This window comes from Cydia splendana, chromosome 20 (assembly GCF_910591565.1).
Source record: "Cydia splendana chromosome 20, ilCydSple1.2, whole genome shotgun sequence".
Classification (NCBI taxonomy): domain Eukaryota; kingdom Metazoa; phylum Arthropoda; class Insecta; order Lepidoptera; family Tortricidae; genus Cydia; species Cydia splendana.
Genome location: NC_085979.1, coordinates 7862415 through 7879430, shown reverse-complemented (window position 1 = coordinate 7879430; position 17016 = coordinate 7862415). Strand labels below are relative to the sequence as shown.

Here is a 17016-nt window from a genome sequence, read left to right as displayed (position 1 = left end):
TGCCGTTAAAATAATTTTCACCGTTGGTTAAAATTCTCCCACATTTTAAAGTTTGAGAACCTGTAAACAGCATGATGACGTAGGCCCGTGTCAGTTAGGTCATACGCGAATCTCGGAATAGAGTTCCAGGCGGAGTATATTATTATACCATGGAACACTCGAACAATTCAACTTAAGAGCCCATCAACGTGCAGTCGTGAATACTAGCGCCACTGCTAAATAATCGTGATTATTTAAATTTAACGATAGGTATTTAAAAAAAGGTGGCCGCTACGTACTATATTTTGTATTTAAGTACCTTTTGAATTCATCAATTACTACTACTAGTAGAACTAGTTTTTATGTTGCTGGATTCGTCAATCTATGCGTCCAAAGTTAAAACGGCCGTTTTTGTTTTGAGTTCATAGATCCACGAATTCACGATTATTTAGCAGTGGCGCTAGTGTGCACGTTGATGGATTAAAGCGCCTGGAGCTCAGGAGTTCAGGTTCAGGAGGCAGGGGGGCGCGAAAGGGGGCGCTGATCCTTTCGAGCATTTTCGGCTCTGTTCGGCTCAGCATTGCTCCGAGGAATTATTAGGATTGGCACAACTTGACGTCCCTTCGTGTACGACCACAGATAAGATAATGACTTGAATTTTGACAACCCTAAATAAATCACGCACACCGTAGACAGAGCATAGAGTGCGTCTAAAATTTCACACACCTTAATTCAGTCGTCCTAGCTGGCATCCTAATTAGGATCAAAAAAAAATGTTCCTACTTAATGCAGTCAGAGTTCAGACTCTTAATTAACTCGGATACACATTTACATTTAGGATTCTTTACATAAGTAAGATATGTGAAGCGCTTAAGCTAACTTTTTGCCGATTTGTTTTCATAGAAATGTGACATTAATGATGACATTGTCATGTTTTGTCATTACAAATGCCATGTAGAGTTAGCTTGGTCTACGCTAATCCAATGCGTATCCCTTAAGGCTCGCAAAATATGCCAGTCAGTCACTGATAAAATTTGCAAATTTTTAGATGTTTGTAGGTCTCTCAATAACCGTTTGATATTTATAAAATTTGTTCTAGTTAGACTTTCGGGTCTAAATAAATGAACAAAAAGTCATGTGTTTACAATAATATATTATGAAGGGGTCACAACTGTCACAAGCGGTTTCTACAAGATTTTAGAGAACGGAATTCGTAATTACAAATGGTAGATGAGAGCGAATCTTCGAAGGTTTAAGACGCACGACTAAAAACACAAACACAAAGAAGTGAAAAAGCGTCTCTACGTGGAGATCTTGAGTCCTAAATGCTTCAATGCGAAGTCTGCCGGAGGTAGTCTATATTTTAACGTCTTGAGTAATATTCTAACAACCAACCGAACCAAAACAGAAGAACCATTATAAGTTTGATCCCCAATTATACATAAGTATTATGGATTTTAGGTCAACATTATATTGGTTTGAAAAATGTTATTTTCCTGCGTTTTAAAAGCGATATTAAGAACAATGTTCCTGTATTTTATATGAGAGTTAAGTACCTATAATTATTTTTATGGAATTTGTGGTGGAAGTGTTTGCCGTGGCAAAAATGTCACATCTCGTGTGTTTACATTTTACAGCCTGGGAGAATTGCAACTATGGGGCAAATGCAACTACTCTAAAGGGGCCCACTGATTAACAGTCCGCCGGACGGTATCGGCCTGTCAGTTGTTCGGAACTGTCAAAATTTTGATCTAACTGCCAGTACGATACCGTCCGGCGTCCGGCGGACGGTTAATCAGAGTCTAGATCCGTGCCAAGAACTTATTCTTAGTTCACAATTTATCTCAATTTAAGGTTCAACCACAGAATAAGTAATAGCACTACGGGGCTGTCCATAAATTACGTCATCGATTTTTGACGATTTTCGACCCCCCCCCCCCCTAAAATCATCCAAAAATCATGCTTCGAATGACCCCGTTTCCTCCTACGTCATGCTACCATCATCCGATGTCCCCCTAATTTGAAATGACGTAATTTATGAATAGCCCCTACCGTACAGAAAGGACACTTCCTACAAAACCGAATTTTCTTCCTACAAAGGGTCGAATCATGCTGTCCCTTTCTAATGTATGGCACTATCCCTTTCTGCTATTTAGGGTTGTCAAAATTCAAGTGACTATCTTATCTGTGGTCGTGCATACAAAAGGACGTCAAGCAGTGCCAACCCTAATAATTGCTCGGAGCAATGCTGAGCCGAACGGAGCCGAGTTTGCCCGAAGTCAGGAGTGTCTCCCCACAGGTTCAACTCAGTCTTACAATAAATCATTAAAACGACTGTATGATGAATCAATCATCTCGTCATAAATCCATGAAAAACATTAATCATTTTATATTATTGTGCTATAAATGATCATATATTTATTGACAGTAATTATGGATTAAATTACTATCAATAAATATATGATTATATTTAACATATATGTCAGCGAATCTTATCAATGGGTATAATCATTATTTGATTACAGACCGATAAAGTCTGGCTAGCCAAAATTTGTTGACAGATATTTCGTTGTTGTATCACCAATTGTCTATGATTTAAAAAAAAGCTAAAAGTCAGTTGTCGATTTATGTCATTCATTTAAATTGTTTGCGGTTTATAAGGGGTTTATTTTAAATAATATTAATAAAATCCATACTGAGTGAGGTTCGCCAACTATTATTTAAGCTCGTAAATAATTACGACAATGTGCGAAGTCGACGTGTAGCGTTGTATAACGAAAACTGCAATGTTTACAACTCCTAAACAAATGTAAACAAACTAGGAGGTTGGTGCTCTATTAATATTTTGATACTTAGCATTTAGCATATTTGGCATAGTACTTATGTATTTTTTTTGTGATGGATTAATATTACGGTATTATTGAGCTAGGTCTTATTTACACTACATTTCATTTTTCGCCTTGTTACAATGGTATATGGTGAGAAAGTGTTAACATATGTGTTTATCGTTGACTGTACTATACATAGTGGTAGAAATTATGTGAGCTGACTTTGAGTGCACGTCAAATTATATTTAACTTATATCCTTAGGTACCTTACGTGTGCACAGAAAATCAAAAATATTTTCTAGTATCAAAACTATAATTCCTACTACACAAAGTGTGACCAGCCCAAGATTTTATGAATTTCTCGCCAAACATTTGTGTAATATTTCAGTAGCCAGACTCTAATAATGATAATAGAAGAAAATAAATCATTACAATAAAAAAACATTCTTAACGCCTGTAGATATGATACTGTAAGAATGGGTTTAATGTTGTATGAACAAATTATTGCTATGAGAAATAGCGTAGGCGCTAAATAAAAACTCTTCGAGTCAAATAGCTAAAATAACACTTTCCTAATATTATAATATTGTATTTACAAAAGCAACTTTCTTATGTATATATTTTCACAGAAAAAAGTAGAAACAATTGTATATTATAAATGTAGCGATTTAAAAACTAAACTAAAATTAAAATAAACCTACTTAAAAATTTAACTAATACTTATAATATTATATAAAAACTAAAATATACTAATAAAATATATGAAAATAAAAAGAAGTTATAAAGAGAATACCCCTTCTAGAACCTCCGCCTGCGGCATTGAGCCCATAACGCTGGCTGCGTTACCTCTCTGTATTGCCAGCGATATGCGCTGGGAGAGGTAAGCGCCAGCTCTATGGTCTCCCGAAGCGTCGACCAGCCGTGTCGACAGGTCCCCCATGAAAGTTTTCATGTCCGCCGACCAAGGACCCATTGTTTCCACTGCAAGCGCCGCAAACTCATAATCTTGCAGTAAAGATGAGTATTTGCGGCGCTTGAGTAGTTGGGCCTGGTCGGCAGCAGCGCCAGCCTGTGCCCGGGTAGCCTGGATGTGGGACTGCGCAAAGGTGTCTACGCATGTAGCGTCCCACACCAAAGGCCTACCCAGTCTCCACGGCACCAGTGTGGCTCCGTCCGGTCGCTTACCATCGTCTCTCGCCATGCCTGAGGGTTCTAAAGTAGCAGGCACAGAAACGGTAGCAAGCGACCGCCGGACCAAATCATTAATGGTGCCGTGGCGATATAAACGGCCGGCGCTTTTGATGCAATATTGTATTGTATTGTAGTATGCTTGTATAAGAGAGATACAAAAGTTACGGTGAGGACCAGAGGCGAATATATTGACATTTTTAAATTCATAAAAGTGATTATTGTTCGAAATTATACTTTCGTGAGACATATTTTAAACTGTTTAGACGACAACGGTTTCACTCACGAAGTGCAGCCGCCGCGAGCACGCGAGCCTGAGGAAGGACCCCCGACGGGCCCGAAACATGTCGCCAATAGCGACTAAAAATTCAAATGAGTGAAACCGTTGTCGTCTAAACAATGATTATTGTTGGTCAAAGGCGCCTAGGCTTTCAAAGATAGCATACACCAGAGAATTTGGAATGGGTGCCGCCGTGACCGGGTGGTCTAGTGATCAGGACGTTAGCCGCGTAAGCTGAACGCGGGTTCGATGCTCGCCTCGGCCAGCGGTGGACTTGGTCCCTTTTTTGGTGTATAATATCTATTTCATTTTATGATTACAATAAACTCACCATATTCCAGTTTCTAATACTAAGTCGACCGTTTCCGGCAGCTCTAACCGGAAACCTGGAAAGTAAATATGACGTTTTTAGTACAATATATGAATATAGGTACAGTCGAGCTCAAAGATATGTATACACTTTTGCATCTTACTCCTTTGTAGTAAGGCGTAAGATGCAAAAGGCGTAATATCCTTGACGTCGCGTCGACTGTACTGAAACAAATTAAAATGCAATTGCAAAAATATACGAATTATTACGATTTATATTAACTGTGCTATGGGTCGCTCAATTTTATATGCGCAAAATTAAGCCCTTTTTCTCTTTTTCCCAACACCAATATCCAATCGAAATAAGGACTAATATGCGCAGTTTATGTTTTTTTTTAATTAAATGCCATAATTAATATATCCATAACCGATTAATTTTGCTCCTAAGTTATCACATAGGCAAATTTAGTCAGTGGGCAAAGTTAAAAGATATTGGGCATGGGCAAAGTAACCCTCAAAATATTATTAGAATTAAATTTTTGTGAGCCTACGTTCACACACACAATCACATTGAATAAACATACACATATACGAAATACAAATAGACATTCAAAATAATGTAAATACATACATATAATATGTAATGAAAGCTTACCATCTGAAATTATTCTCCTAATGACACTGGCCATGTCTTTGACCTCAGCTGCGTAGAAATTGTCTCCCGTGTACGGGGGTATACCTAAATCTGATTGGAGGATGTAAGGAAAATTATATGATAACATTACTAGTAAACCAGTCAAATTAGAAAAGTAACTACTTCTTAATTACTTCAAGTAGAAACACTACTAATACTACTATATAAACATTAAACTATTACCAAAGACATATGTAACTTCGTATAAGACGAATAAAGTCTAAGGAAAAAAACGTGCCTCGGAATTCAAGTAAAAGTCATTCTCGAATAGATGCCGCACACACCTTTAGCCTATCCTCGGCTAGATGTCGTGACGACACCGTTTCATATTTAACAATTTTAACACATAGATATCAGTGAATGAACATGGATCAAAATGATATAAAAATAATAAAATCATTTATCCATATATATACATTTTTTGATAACTTTATACGTTTTCATTTTGAGTTTTAGTCGTGTGTCGATAGATGGCAGTAAATTTACAGTGACTACAAAATTTACAATGACAGGACCCCTCTATACTATCTATTCTTTTTGCTATTACTGACGTATATAACTGGCACAGAGAACCAGAAAGTATTTTGCGCCATGAGTTGATGTCGTTTTGACAACAAACCATAGAAGAGGAGCGTGAATCTCGCGACATAAACGCGTAAGCGCCATGAAATTTCACTGCGCTTGCGACGTTTTGGTCTCGTAGGCCTACTGTCCACGGAAGCGTAGCTGCATAGACGCGTATTCGTCATTGTACGCTTGGTGTACGCTTGCTTGCAGCCTCAGCAACGGCAACGTCGCGTCAGCCGCTCCGTGGACAGAGTCGTGCGGTTTTGTATGTAGGCTGCAAGCAAGCGTACACAAAGCGTACAATGACGAATACGCGTCTATGCAGCTACGCTTCCGTGGACAGTAGGCCGTAGTTACGATTGCGACAATTTCATTGTTTAGTATAGCTTTTTTCTGACAAGTTATTTATTTCATAGACAATTTAGGGGTTGCCTACCGTACTCAAATTGTTTATTTCGACATAACGATACTGCCCACCCCGTTATAGTAATGTGTGTGCTAAGCTGTCGCCCGCGGTATTTCCGGACCGATACGACCGTGAAACCCCTCCTGCTGTCGAAGGTGTCTATGAGCGACGGTAATTGTTTACTAGCCATGAACATTTGGTAAAGGATACAAGTAAGCATGTCTTGTAGCGCCGTGGGCTCGGGCGGCGGGACGGCGCGCAGCGCGTACGCGCGCATGAACTCCTTGCGCAGGTCGTGGAAGCGCGCGTAGTGCGCGGGCAGCGTTAACTCCTTACTGCATGCTTCCGGGTGGAGACATTGTCTGGAATGGTAGAAGGTATAGTTGGTCAAGCAGATCTTGTCAGTAGAAAAAGGCGGCAAATTTGAAAAATGTAGGCGCGAAGGGATATCGTCTCATAGGAAATTTGAATTTCGCGCCTTTTTGTACTGACAAGATTTGCTTGACCATCTATTATAAGTATCGTAAAAGTATACAACTTTGCCTTTTCACATAACTTTGCCCACCCCGTCACAGTTCAGTAAAAGCGAAATAACTTAAAAGTAGTTACAGATCAGAAAGTGTACTTTTACGGTACATATAATTATTTTATTTATATGAATATGAGCCTAGAGTGTCCCATTGCTGAGCAAAGGCCTCCCTCCTCCCTTTCCACGTATCCTGGTCTAATAGACCCGGCCTTGACACATAATTATACAAAATTAAAACATAGCCCAGTATTAATTGATTTCGCCCAATAGCCTAGTTCATTCTAGATTCCATCAACCCCCAACAGTCCTTACATCCTAGCGGATGCTGCCTCTAGGGCGGCCCATGACACGGCCAACACAGCACCCGCTCGGTGTACCCCTATTATATATCTTTAAATTGTTAAAAGGACCTCTAAGGCCTCCGCGTTTTCCCAGAGATAAGACCTAGCTAGATCGATTTTTCGACCCCGAAGACCCTATATAGCAAATTACATTGAAATCGTTAGAGCCGTTTCCGAAATCTCCGAAATATATATTATATAAACAAGAATTGCTCGTTTATGTAACAAAACTACGATTCACGATCAACAATACATTACAAATCCGGTTCAAAACTTCCCAAATGATTAGTGACGTTTACAAGCTAAACAATCGAAGTACGCAACACCAAATTGTCGATAAGGTCGATTTCCATTCCAACTTTTATGGCAATATCGTCCTATTGACTGCTGTCAATAAGAGCCGTTTTGCTGTAGTGCACATTTAATTGCTTTGTTTATTTAAATGACTCCAGGTTTACCCGTGACCCCTGGCGCAGGAAGCGAGACGCTTCCATTTTAATGCGTGAATGACATTAGTATCAGGTGCGACTCCATTGAACCGATGACGTGTCGTTCGAAACGATAACGGTTAAGCAGTTTAAACATAATACTCGCGTTTTATACCTATCTGTACACGATGATTTTTAATTGGTGATCAGGAGTAGAAAAATATTAAGGTAAATGTACGCTCCACCGAACGCTTAAGACCAGAAAGCACGTTTCTTTTTTTAATTAGCTCTGGTATTTTCATACGCATATGTTCACTACTATAATAGAAACACAGGTAAATTTGTCCTCATTTAAACATACCTATAAATTACTGAAATGATTGCACGTATATTAAAAACATTTTTAAAGTCATTATTCCGGTTTCCTTGATTTGTACCATTTACCGAACTAAGAAACGTGATTTGCACATTATACCGAATAGGGAGGCCGCATTACCGAACTAGGAAATAATTGTATGAAAATATGGTGTTGAGTGGTGCTCAAACTTTAGTAGTTCAGTATTAAACCCCTACTATACTTTGTTTTTTAGCATTAGAAAGACGGTAAGCGATCTTGACGTGTCTTTTTTTATTGAAAAATAAGTCGTACCAAATAGGTAGGTATGCAACAATTATAAAACATGTACGTATATGTATAAAAAAAATTTGGCTGTTTCATACATTTTAATTGGTCCATTTTCTATGGAAGGGTAAATTTTTTTTCGCGATTTCGGGGTTGGTCCCATAGTAAAAGTTGCTCGGTATAATCCCAAAACCTCGCTGACAATCGGAATGCAGTTATTTTTTAGGCACCCTGTATGGGAACCCCGGAATATCATAACAAAAGTTAAAAGTTTATAAAGTCACAATCGCCCACTCCACGAGAGGGTCCAAAAAAAATTTTGGACGTCAAGTTTTGGACCATCCTGTATAAAATATTATTGCTGTATTATTTTTATTATCTTATTGAGTTTTTTTGTTCACAATCGGAGACTATTATCAGGCGTCCAGTAAGTATGTCTAAAGTTTGAGAAGCGCTGGCATTGAAATCATAGTCACAAAAAATAAACATATAAATATCGACCTAGCCGTTATCGTAATAAGGATGATATTCTAATGAACGTTGAATAGAAACATGGCCAACGCAACATGAGTTCGGTAGCAGAGACCATGGGTACCATTCACCGAACGGCCGTTCGGTGAACGAACCATGGAAAATATGTGGAACCTATTTCGCGAACAGGTTTTGAAAATAGTATTTAAATCGTAATCAATATGGTATAACTACAAATATATTATTAAATTTAATACTTGAATCCATTACAAAACCGTACATGTATAAAATTCTGGCTAATACTGACGTAAAATATCTAAAATTATTGTTTGATAACAGTCTTGCCAAAAACCTTATTTTGATGCCAAAAAGTCGTAAAACATGAACATTTCTAACGCAGTTTTATAATAATCTATATAGGTTTTTGTTGTTCGGCAATTGCTCATAAAATTACAAATACATTAATTTATTTGTGAAATTAAGTAGTTAATCTAAATAGTTCGTAATCCACCACTAGAAAAATAATTTCAAAAACATACGCTTTCCCTGATTCCGGACGCTGTTCGATAATACCTTCCAATCAAATTGTTGGTATACTCATCACCGAACTCACATTAAGCTTAATTTCTAATAATATAACTGCACTATATTAATTAAATTTACTAAAATACACAAACTAATTAGGTAATCACACTGTAAAACCATACTTTGAAACACAGAAATAATTTTAAAAGGTTTTATGACCTTAACAAATATACGCAACTTGTTAACGATTTCTTTAAGGTTGCCCATACAAAGTGACAATCGGCAGCGATGATCCGTTTCGATCAGTTGCCACGTCCCAACTGCGGCACAAATTGGCCGACTCTGGGGCATAATGGAAGGGATAGGTATTTAGCTCGTGGAAAAAAAATACGCAACGAAATATCAGCTGTAGGTAATCGACTTATAGCCTAAAATAGAAGAAATTCGGTGATACGGACGGATTTTGAGCGTTCGGTGGAGCGTACATTTACCTTAATATCTAGCCCAAATTAAACTTATTAGGCCTGGTCTCAACGCAATTATCTCATTGTTTAAATAATTAAAAGTTAAAACATAATTAAAACTAATAACCACTAAATACATGGTTATCCTACATGAAGTAACTACGATACGTCAAGTTTAGTGCCATCGATATGGCGGGAAATTTGACGGATCTATGACTTTGTTTATGCATATGACAATGACAAGTTATTACTCATACATTATCAATTGCCATTAAGTTTGTAAAGAGGCTATAACTCATAGATACCGATTAGTAGAGTGACAAGGATTTTAGGATAAAATTGATCTCAAAATTAAAATTATGATAAAAAACAAGTTTGTTTCCATGTAATTACGACTTCAACGTGATCTACATCAATTACTGCGTTAGAAAAAAATGTTCCTGATCACCGATTAAAAATCATCGTGTATATCTATTTAATTTAATACCTTTAAACGAGCGATTCTTGTATATTTATTTATTTATACATAAGTACATATAATAATATCGCCCCCGAAAATCCCCATATAGCAAATTTCATCGAAATCGTTAGAGCCGTTTCCGAAATCCCCGAAATTCTTGTTAAGTATATGTATTCTTTTTTCTTATATTACAAATGCTAAACTACGGAATTATCCTATTTTGTGATTTTTTCTAGTTTTTCTCAAACTGGCAGTCAACACAGTGGGCAAAGTTGAAAGTTGGCACATACTTATTTTTGTGGTCCTCTAAAATTCACGCGCGAGTTCTAAAAAAACTTTGCTGCCCAAATACATGACTCATTAATGCAGAAAATGTGTAGGTTTACAAAGCTAATATTAAGCTAATATAATATAATATTAAGCTAAATTTATATGTTTGCGAGAGAATGGACACAATTCAGAAACCACACCGGATGTTTTGTATCTAGTCAATCTGTAAACTAGCGATAGATAATTTCGATATGATATACAATACCGTAGTTCAATTTTAATGACGTTTGGATGACAATATCAGTAATGACAATAGTATTGAAGTTTAAAAATAGACTTGATAGTGGAATCGTGGCATATATTCATATTCTATTGTGTTGGAATATTTATTTACATACCAAAAATGCAAAGATATGGATCAAACGGAAGAGGATAATACGTATTAAAATGAGAACGTAATCTACACTTAAGAGCAGTGAAACGGATTGTTTTGGCCATACAAATAGATCCAATATTTATATTTCATAAATTACGTCATTTCAAATTAGGGGGGGGGGGGGGGATCTGGACATCGGATGATGGTAGCATGACGTAGGAGGAAACGGGGTCATTCGAAGCATGATTTTTGGATGACTTTAGGGGGGGGTCAAAAATCGATGACGTAATTTATGGACAGCCACTAAGGCCAAGTAGCCGGGCCTAGGGCGGCAAATGGTGACAAAAAATTTGCTGATGATAACAAGAAATAACTCAAATGTAGTAAATATGATGGGTGGTGAAAATGGGGCGGCTATAGGGCCTGGGGACTAGGGCGGCAAAGACTGCATATCTACCACTGTATGTATCTACACTGGTATGCCTTGAAAAAGTGATAATGACTTCGTAAGTTTTATAGCAATTTTAGTGCAGCTCTCTAGAAATATATTTCAGCAATCTAAAATACGTCTAGTGATTATTAGTAAATAATACTTACAGTTAAGGGGCCCACTGATTAACAGTCCGCCGGACGGTAACGGCCTGTCAGTTAGAACAAAATTTTGACAGTTCCGAACAACTGACAGGCCGATACCGTCCGGCGGACTGTTAATCAGTGGGCCCCTAGACTAAGAAAAGTCTGCAGCGATTTTGAAAGCCCACGCAGCGCAAGCTTAAACGTCAAACTTCTATGAAATTATGACGTATAGCGTATAGATAGATCACTGCGTGGGCTATCAAAATCGCTGCAGACTTTTCTTGGTCTAACTCTATACAAACCTAAGTGGGGGTTGTCCGTCTGTGACTAGCCTGAAGAGGGGGGAGTGTGGGTCCACTTGTAACGAGCGCGCGAACTCGTCGAACTGAAACATGTTCAAAACAAAGTTATAAGTTATGGAAATAAAAACAAAGCTGGGCAAGTGGCAAAGTTATATAAGTTTAATTAGGTAGTTACAAAAAAAAATTGTAAGCACCTAACAAAATAACGCTCGTTATTAACTTATTAGGCAAAGTTTGTAATTATAAAATGAAACAATAGCCCATTCAGCAGGCGAAAAAAAATATTATTAGAATTGTTGAAGGTTTCCGAATCGTAGGAAGGTAACATTAAGACACTACAAAAAAGTTCATTATGTATTATAACGCCTGTTTCTATAGTCTGTATCTTTATGTAGGTATTTAAATAAAAGTAAACAAAATCTATCCTCAAATAGATCCTTAAGGCAGTTGAGGGTAGATGAAAACATTACATGATCAAAATAATGTAGGTTAAAGTCAGGTCGTTCAGTGACTGATCCAGGCGGTTTTGTATTTGGTCGGTTAACCAATAGATGTTGTAACTACCCTAAAATGTACGAACTACTTTTTTTAATACCTAAAGATACAGATTATACTGGTAATATCGTTGTGAAAACATATGATATAGGCAGACATTGCTACTGACGATGACATCTGTAACGTCATTAAATTAAAACATACAAATGTGCCAAAACTTTTAAATGGGAAGTATTTGTTCTATGGCAAAGTTGCTATTTAATGGGCAAAGTTGTACTATTTTATTTTGGTAGGTTTTAATTTCAAAATAACACCTTCCACTCATTATGATGAGATTATGTAAGTAAGCAGGTTATGGTGTACATTTAATTTTATTACAAATTCTGATTATTAAGATGTAAGAATAGATTATTTCCATGCATGCATTTCTATGAATCTCGCTCGTATTGGCATATCAGCGAGCGAGATGCATAGAAAGTAAGTTACGCACACGCTAGCGAATGCGAATATGTCAGTGTGAAACTCGTGGTCAGGCTAAAGGTTCGAACCACGATAACCTCCGGTTAGTTAACAATTAAATTTTATTGCAATAGGTATCAGTTTCTATATTTAGAATTCATACTTTAGAGCATTTAGTAACTGGATACGCCATGGCTGTCATTTCCCGTACAACACAGTCTGCCGATTTTTGCGTTACGTACAAATAGCTATGTCAGATAAACGTCAGTCCATACAAAATATTGCACAATTGTGCAAGGTTTTCGGCAGAGGGGTAAGCTGTTAAAGGCGACTCCGGTTATTAAAAGCTCAAAGATCCATACAAATACAAACGTGCCTAAAAACATTCGGCATTCTTACGTAATGCCCACGCAGTCGACGCTCAATGACGCCATCCCGTTGCCATGGCAAACAAACCACGGTTTAATTATAAATATGTACCAGTATATTGACAGTATCGCTTAGCTGTTCGTTACCGTAAAACTCACGAATTATGGTACAAAATTAACTTGAATAAGTATGTTCGTTAATTTAGGTGGGACTATTATTTAAATCAAAGTAGTTATATGGCTAAACATTTTAAAATGAAAAAAAAAACGCAGGCAAAAACCTAGAATATTGGTGCTTGAATGTGGACACTAATTAAATAAATAAATAAATAAATATTAGGGGACATCTTACACAGATCAAACCTAGCCCCAAACTAAGCAGAGCTTGTACTATGGGTACTAGGCGACGATATACATACTTGTATAGATAAATACATACTTATATACATAGAAAACAACCATGACTCAGGAACAAATATTAGTGTTCATCACACAAATAAATGCCCTTACTGGGATTCGAACCCAGGACCATCGGCTTAGCAGACAGGGTCACTATCCACTAGGCCAGACCGGTCGTCAACGACCAATATGTACAACAATTGTAGTACATATTGGAGTTGGACCATGGTACTCAAGTTTTATAACTGTATAGACTGCGAAACATTACTTTTACTAATAGTTTAAAACATTCCTACATATTGTAAATTAATAATATCATTTTAATCACATTTTGGAAGATTTTAAGGAATTTACCTAATTAGCATTCCGGGGTTATAAGACAGGGAATCTCACATGTACAATGTATGTACCTACTTGTTTCGTTGGCTATCCTTGTAGTAGTTTTGAATAAAAATAGAATAGTGGTATATTTTATAAAACAACTTACTTATAATTTATAAAATGGTTACATATTTTAGTAAGGGGACGAGATGCAGTGCAATTGCCGTCATTAGCGATAGGGCGTGGCTAGATGTCATAGCTATCATAGACTATTTTGTTAATGCAGCGTCACACTGTGTCTATTAAGATGGCTTTACACTCTATTACAATCCTCAGAAAAACCTTGTTGAACTATCTCATAATCAGAGATCGGACAAATTGGCGACATTGCTCGCAATAATGTGGACATGACTCCAAATTTGATTCAATAATTAATCATTTAATTATTTTTTTTCCTGAGATTTAATTTTGTTCCCCAGTCAATAAATAGCACTTAAATATATTTTTGATATAAAAAATGAGTACCTACAGAAAATTTGGAATCCATACTGATTATTTTCTTTAATAAATTTACATTTATAAGAAATCTTTGTGTTATTTATTGATTAGGAATCAAAAGTAAACCTCAGGTAAGAAATTAATTAAATGATTAATTATTTAATCAATTTTGGAGGCATGTCCACATTATTGCGAGCAATGACGCCAATTTGTCCGATCTCTGCTCATAATGTACCTCTCCGCCTAACTAGGAACCGACTTAAGTTGAGCGTTAGGCGTGTAGTTAATGTACCGTTTAAAATAATTTAACCGTATAATGCATGGAGTTATGGGTACAAAAAATAACCACCAAAAAACGTAAGCAAATATTGTTTACAATTACCAAGAGTTGTTTATATGCTAATGTTATGTTATTGTTTATACTTTATAGTAACAGTAATTAACGAATTGTTCGTCTTTAGAACATCCAATGGTCACGAACTAATCGTTTTATGCTTTATCTAATCGTTGCATGCATTTCCTAGTTTATTTTTTAATTATCTAATTTTAATTTACCGAATTTCCCACTAGATGTCGCTGTGTTGTGTGTGAAAAATTCTACTTCGCGCTATTAAGATTTTTCCTGAAAACACGCCGTCGCGGCGGTACCACAGCCGGTACCGTTGTACCTCATTGAATATGTTATAATATAATATGGATAGTGATAATTAATAACAATGCTTTTAGATATTTATGGAGAAAGGATAACTGTCAGTGAGACGTCTGAGAGCTTCAATATTACATTACGATACTAGTGCGAAAAGTAGGAAATTCGCAACGAGTGGCGATAAATTGAAACATGACCAAAGGGAGTGCCTTAAATCGACACGAGTTGCGAATTACCTTTCCGCACGTGTATTATACAACGTTTTACAGTACATATCGTCGGGTGACAAGCAAAAGTCACTAAGTAGGTACTATCAAAAAATTAAAGTAACAATGCACTTTATTACACTTGTAACACGGTTTATTGTCCAATAATTTCAATGGTGTTAGTTAGTGACTTTTGCTTGTCACCCGACGATATGGCCCTTTAAATTTTCGACATAAGCACGTATTGTGTGCTAGTTACCGCACTAGGGCGATAAAGTAGCACCATATGTAATATAATATTACGCCTCTGCGATTTCTATACATATAAACTACCTATTCGGTTACTAAATACTCGGTACTTGGCTAAGCACCCAGTAACGGAACAGCCTAAATTAAACAAGTATATGGTTACGAACCCATAACGTTTACGTATCTAACCTTCACTCAAAAACGCATTCATCTTTCTCCTCTCACACATACCAACATTACCAACTAGAAAGAGACGACAGCATCACAGCTTACGGTATTACGCTACATTCTACACGTGTCTATTCATTGACAGTTGAAAAACAGCAATGGCGGCCAGTGAACCCTTGCGCAAAACCTAACAACGACTGAATGTCGACCTTAACCCCTTACAATAAGGTTTAACCACAATCAGTGATAAATGTACGATGGTACAGTTACCGGGAACAGGTTCCTTTTCAGCCAAAACGCCTGTAATGTTCGTTTGAGCGAAAAACAACCCTGTAGCTGTATGAATAAGGTTGGGATTTAATTGGGTGAAGGTTGGTGTTTTTATTCTGCTTAAATTATTGGGAATCGAAATGGTGAGAGTTTCGGCTTAAAGTCGCAACTTTTTAAAGTAGGTATCTTGATTTATTCACTAACTACTAAGCCACCAATATTGGTATCGGACATCGGTATCGTTATCGTATCTGCAAAATCATGTATCGTTACATCCCTAAATCCCTATACTCTGTATCTTTAGGTATTTAATAATTTTATATTATAAGTAAACAAATAATTTGTACATTTTCGGGTAGTTATAACATTAATTGGTTAATCGACCAAATACAAAACGCTTGGATCTGTCACTGAACGATCTGACTTTAACCTACATTATTTGATCGTGTAATGTTTTCATCTACCCTCAACTGGGTTAAGGAGCTATTTGAGGGTAGATTTTGTTTACTTTTATTTAAATACCTACCTAAAGATATATAGTATAGTATACAGACCATAGGTACCTATAAACTAAAAGATTATATCTTGGCCTAGAAACAATTAAGTGTCTTAATTAATTAATAATTAATAGGTTAATGATTTTAGAGGTGATTAAGTCAGTCTCCGACATTTATCTCAGCTTATATCTTTAATACTACCTAGTCATAAAATAATTAAATAAATAAGGTACATAAATATAATAAGAATCATAACAGTAGTTACAGTAGTGATCTTATTTTATGATGACAATTATTTAGTAGCCCTACCACAAGTTGACACTTGACGTTTTCATTAGCGCATGCGTAGGTATTAAAACTCTACAACTGATCTATTGAGCGATAGAGAGGGAATGAGATCGAGTTCATGCAGTCGCTACTTGCAAACCACGTTCGTACGTTTCCGTGAAAATACGATGGAAAAAACAATTATGTACTACTACTGGTTGTAACAATTAATGATTAATATTACATTACTACAGAGGCCGGGACGAAAGGGGTTGCCGGCCGAATTCGCGAGGCCGGATAGGTCTGAGCGCGGGCAACCCCATTTCCCGCCGAGGTATGTATAGTGCTTTTCTCAAACATGCAATGAAATAAATAAAATAAAAAATCCACGAAACCCAAGTTTTATTTATAGAAAAAACTAAAAGTAAAGTACACCCAAAATATAACCAACACGGTACCTATATCATTATCACGCGTATGTTTTACACGAGTCGTGTATTTTTACTACCCGTATATTTTCATGTATCTTTGATTTTTTCGTCTTGTATCCGTCTGTCT

General features: G+C 36.7%; 1 protein-coding gene across 3 annotated transcripts in view; it reads right to left on the bottom strand.

Moving 5' to 3' along the window:
• The window catches only part of LOC134800708 (RNA-binding protein fusilli), a 133522-nt gene that overhangs the window by 37739 nt on the left and 78767 nt on the right, over nt 1-17016 (bottom strand). For all 3 annotated transcript variants that reach the window (XM_063773214.1, XM_063773216.1, XM_063773217.1), the window contains exons 3-6: nt 11616-11698; nt 6462-6613; nt 5240-5329; nt 4607-4661 (exon numbers count right to left, since the gene is read on the bottom strand). In XM_063773214.1, coding sequence (XP_063629284.1) covers nt 4607-4661; nt 5240-5329; nt 6462-6613; nt 11616-11698 — 380 coding nt within the window. The remainder of the gene's footprint in view (nt 1-4606; nt 4662-5239; nt 5330-6461; nt 6614-11615; nt 11699-17016) is intronic.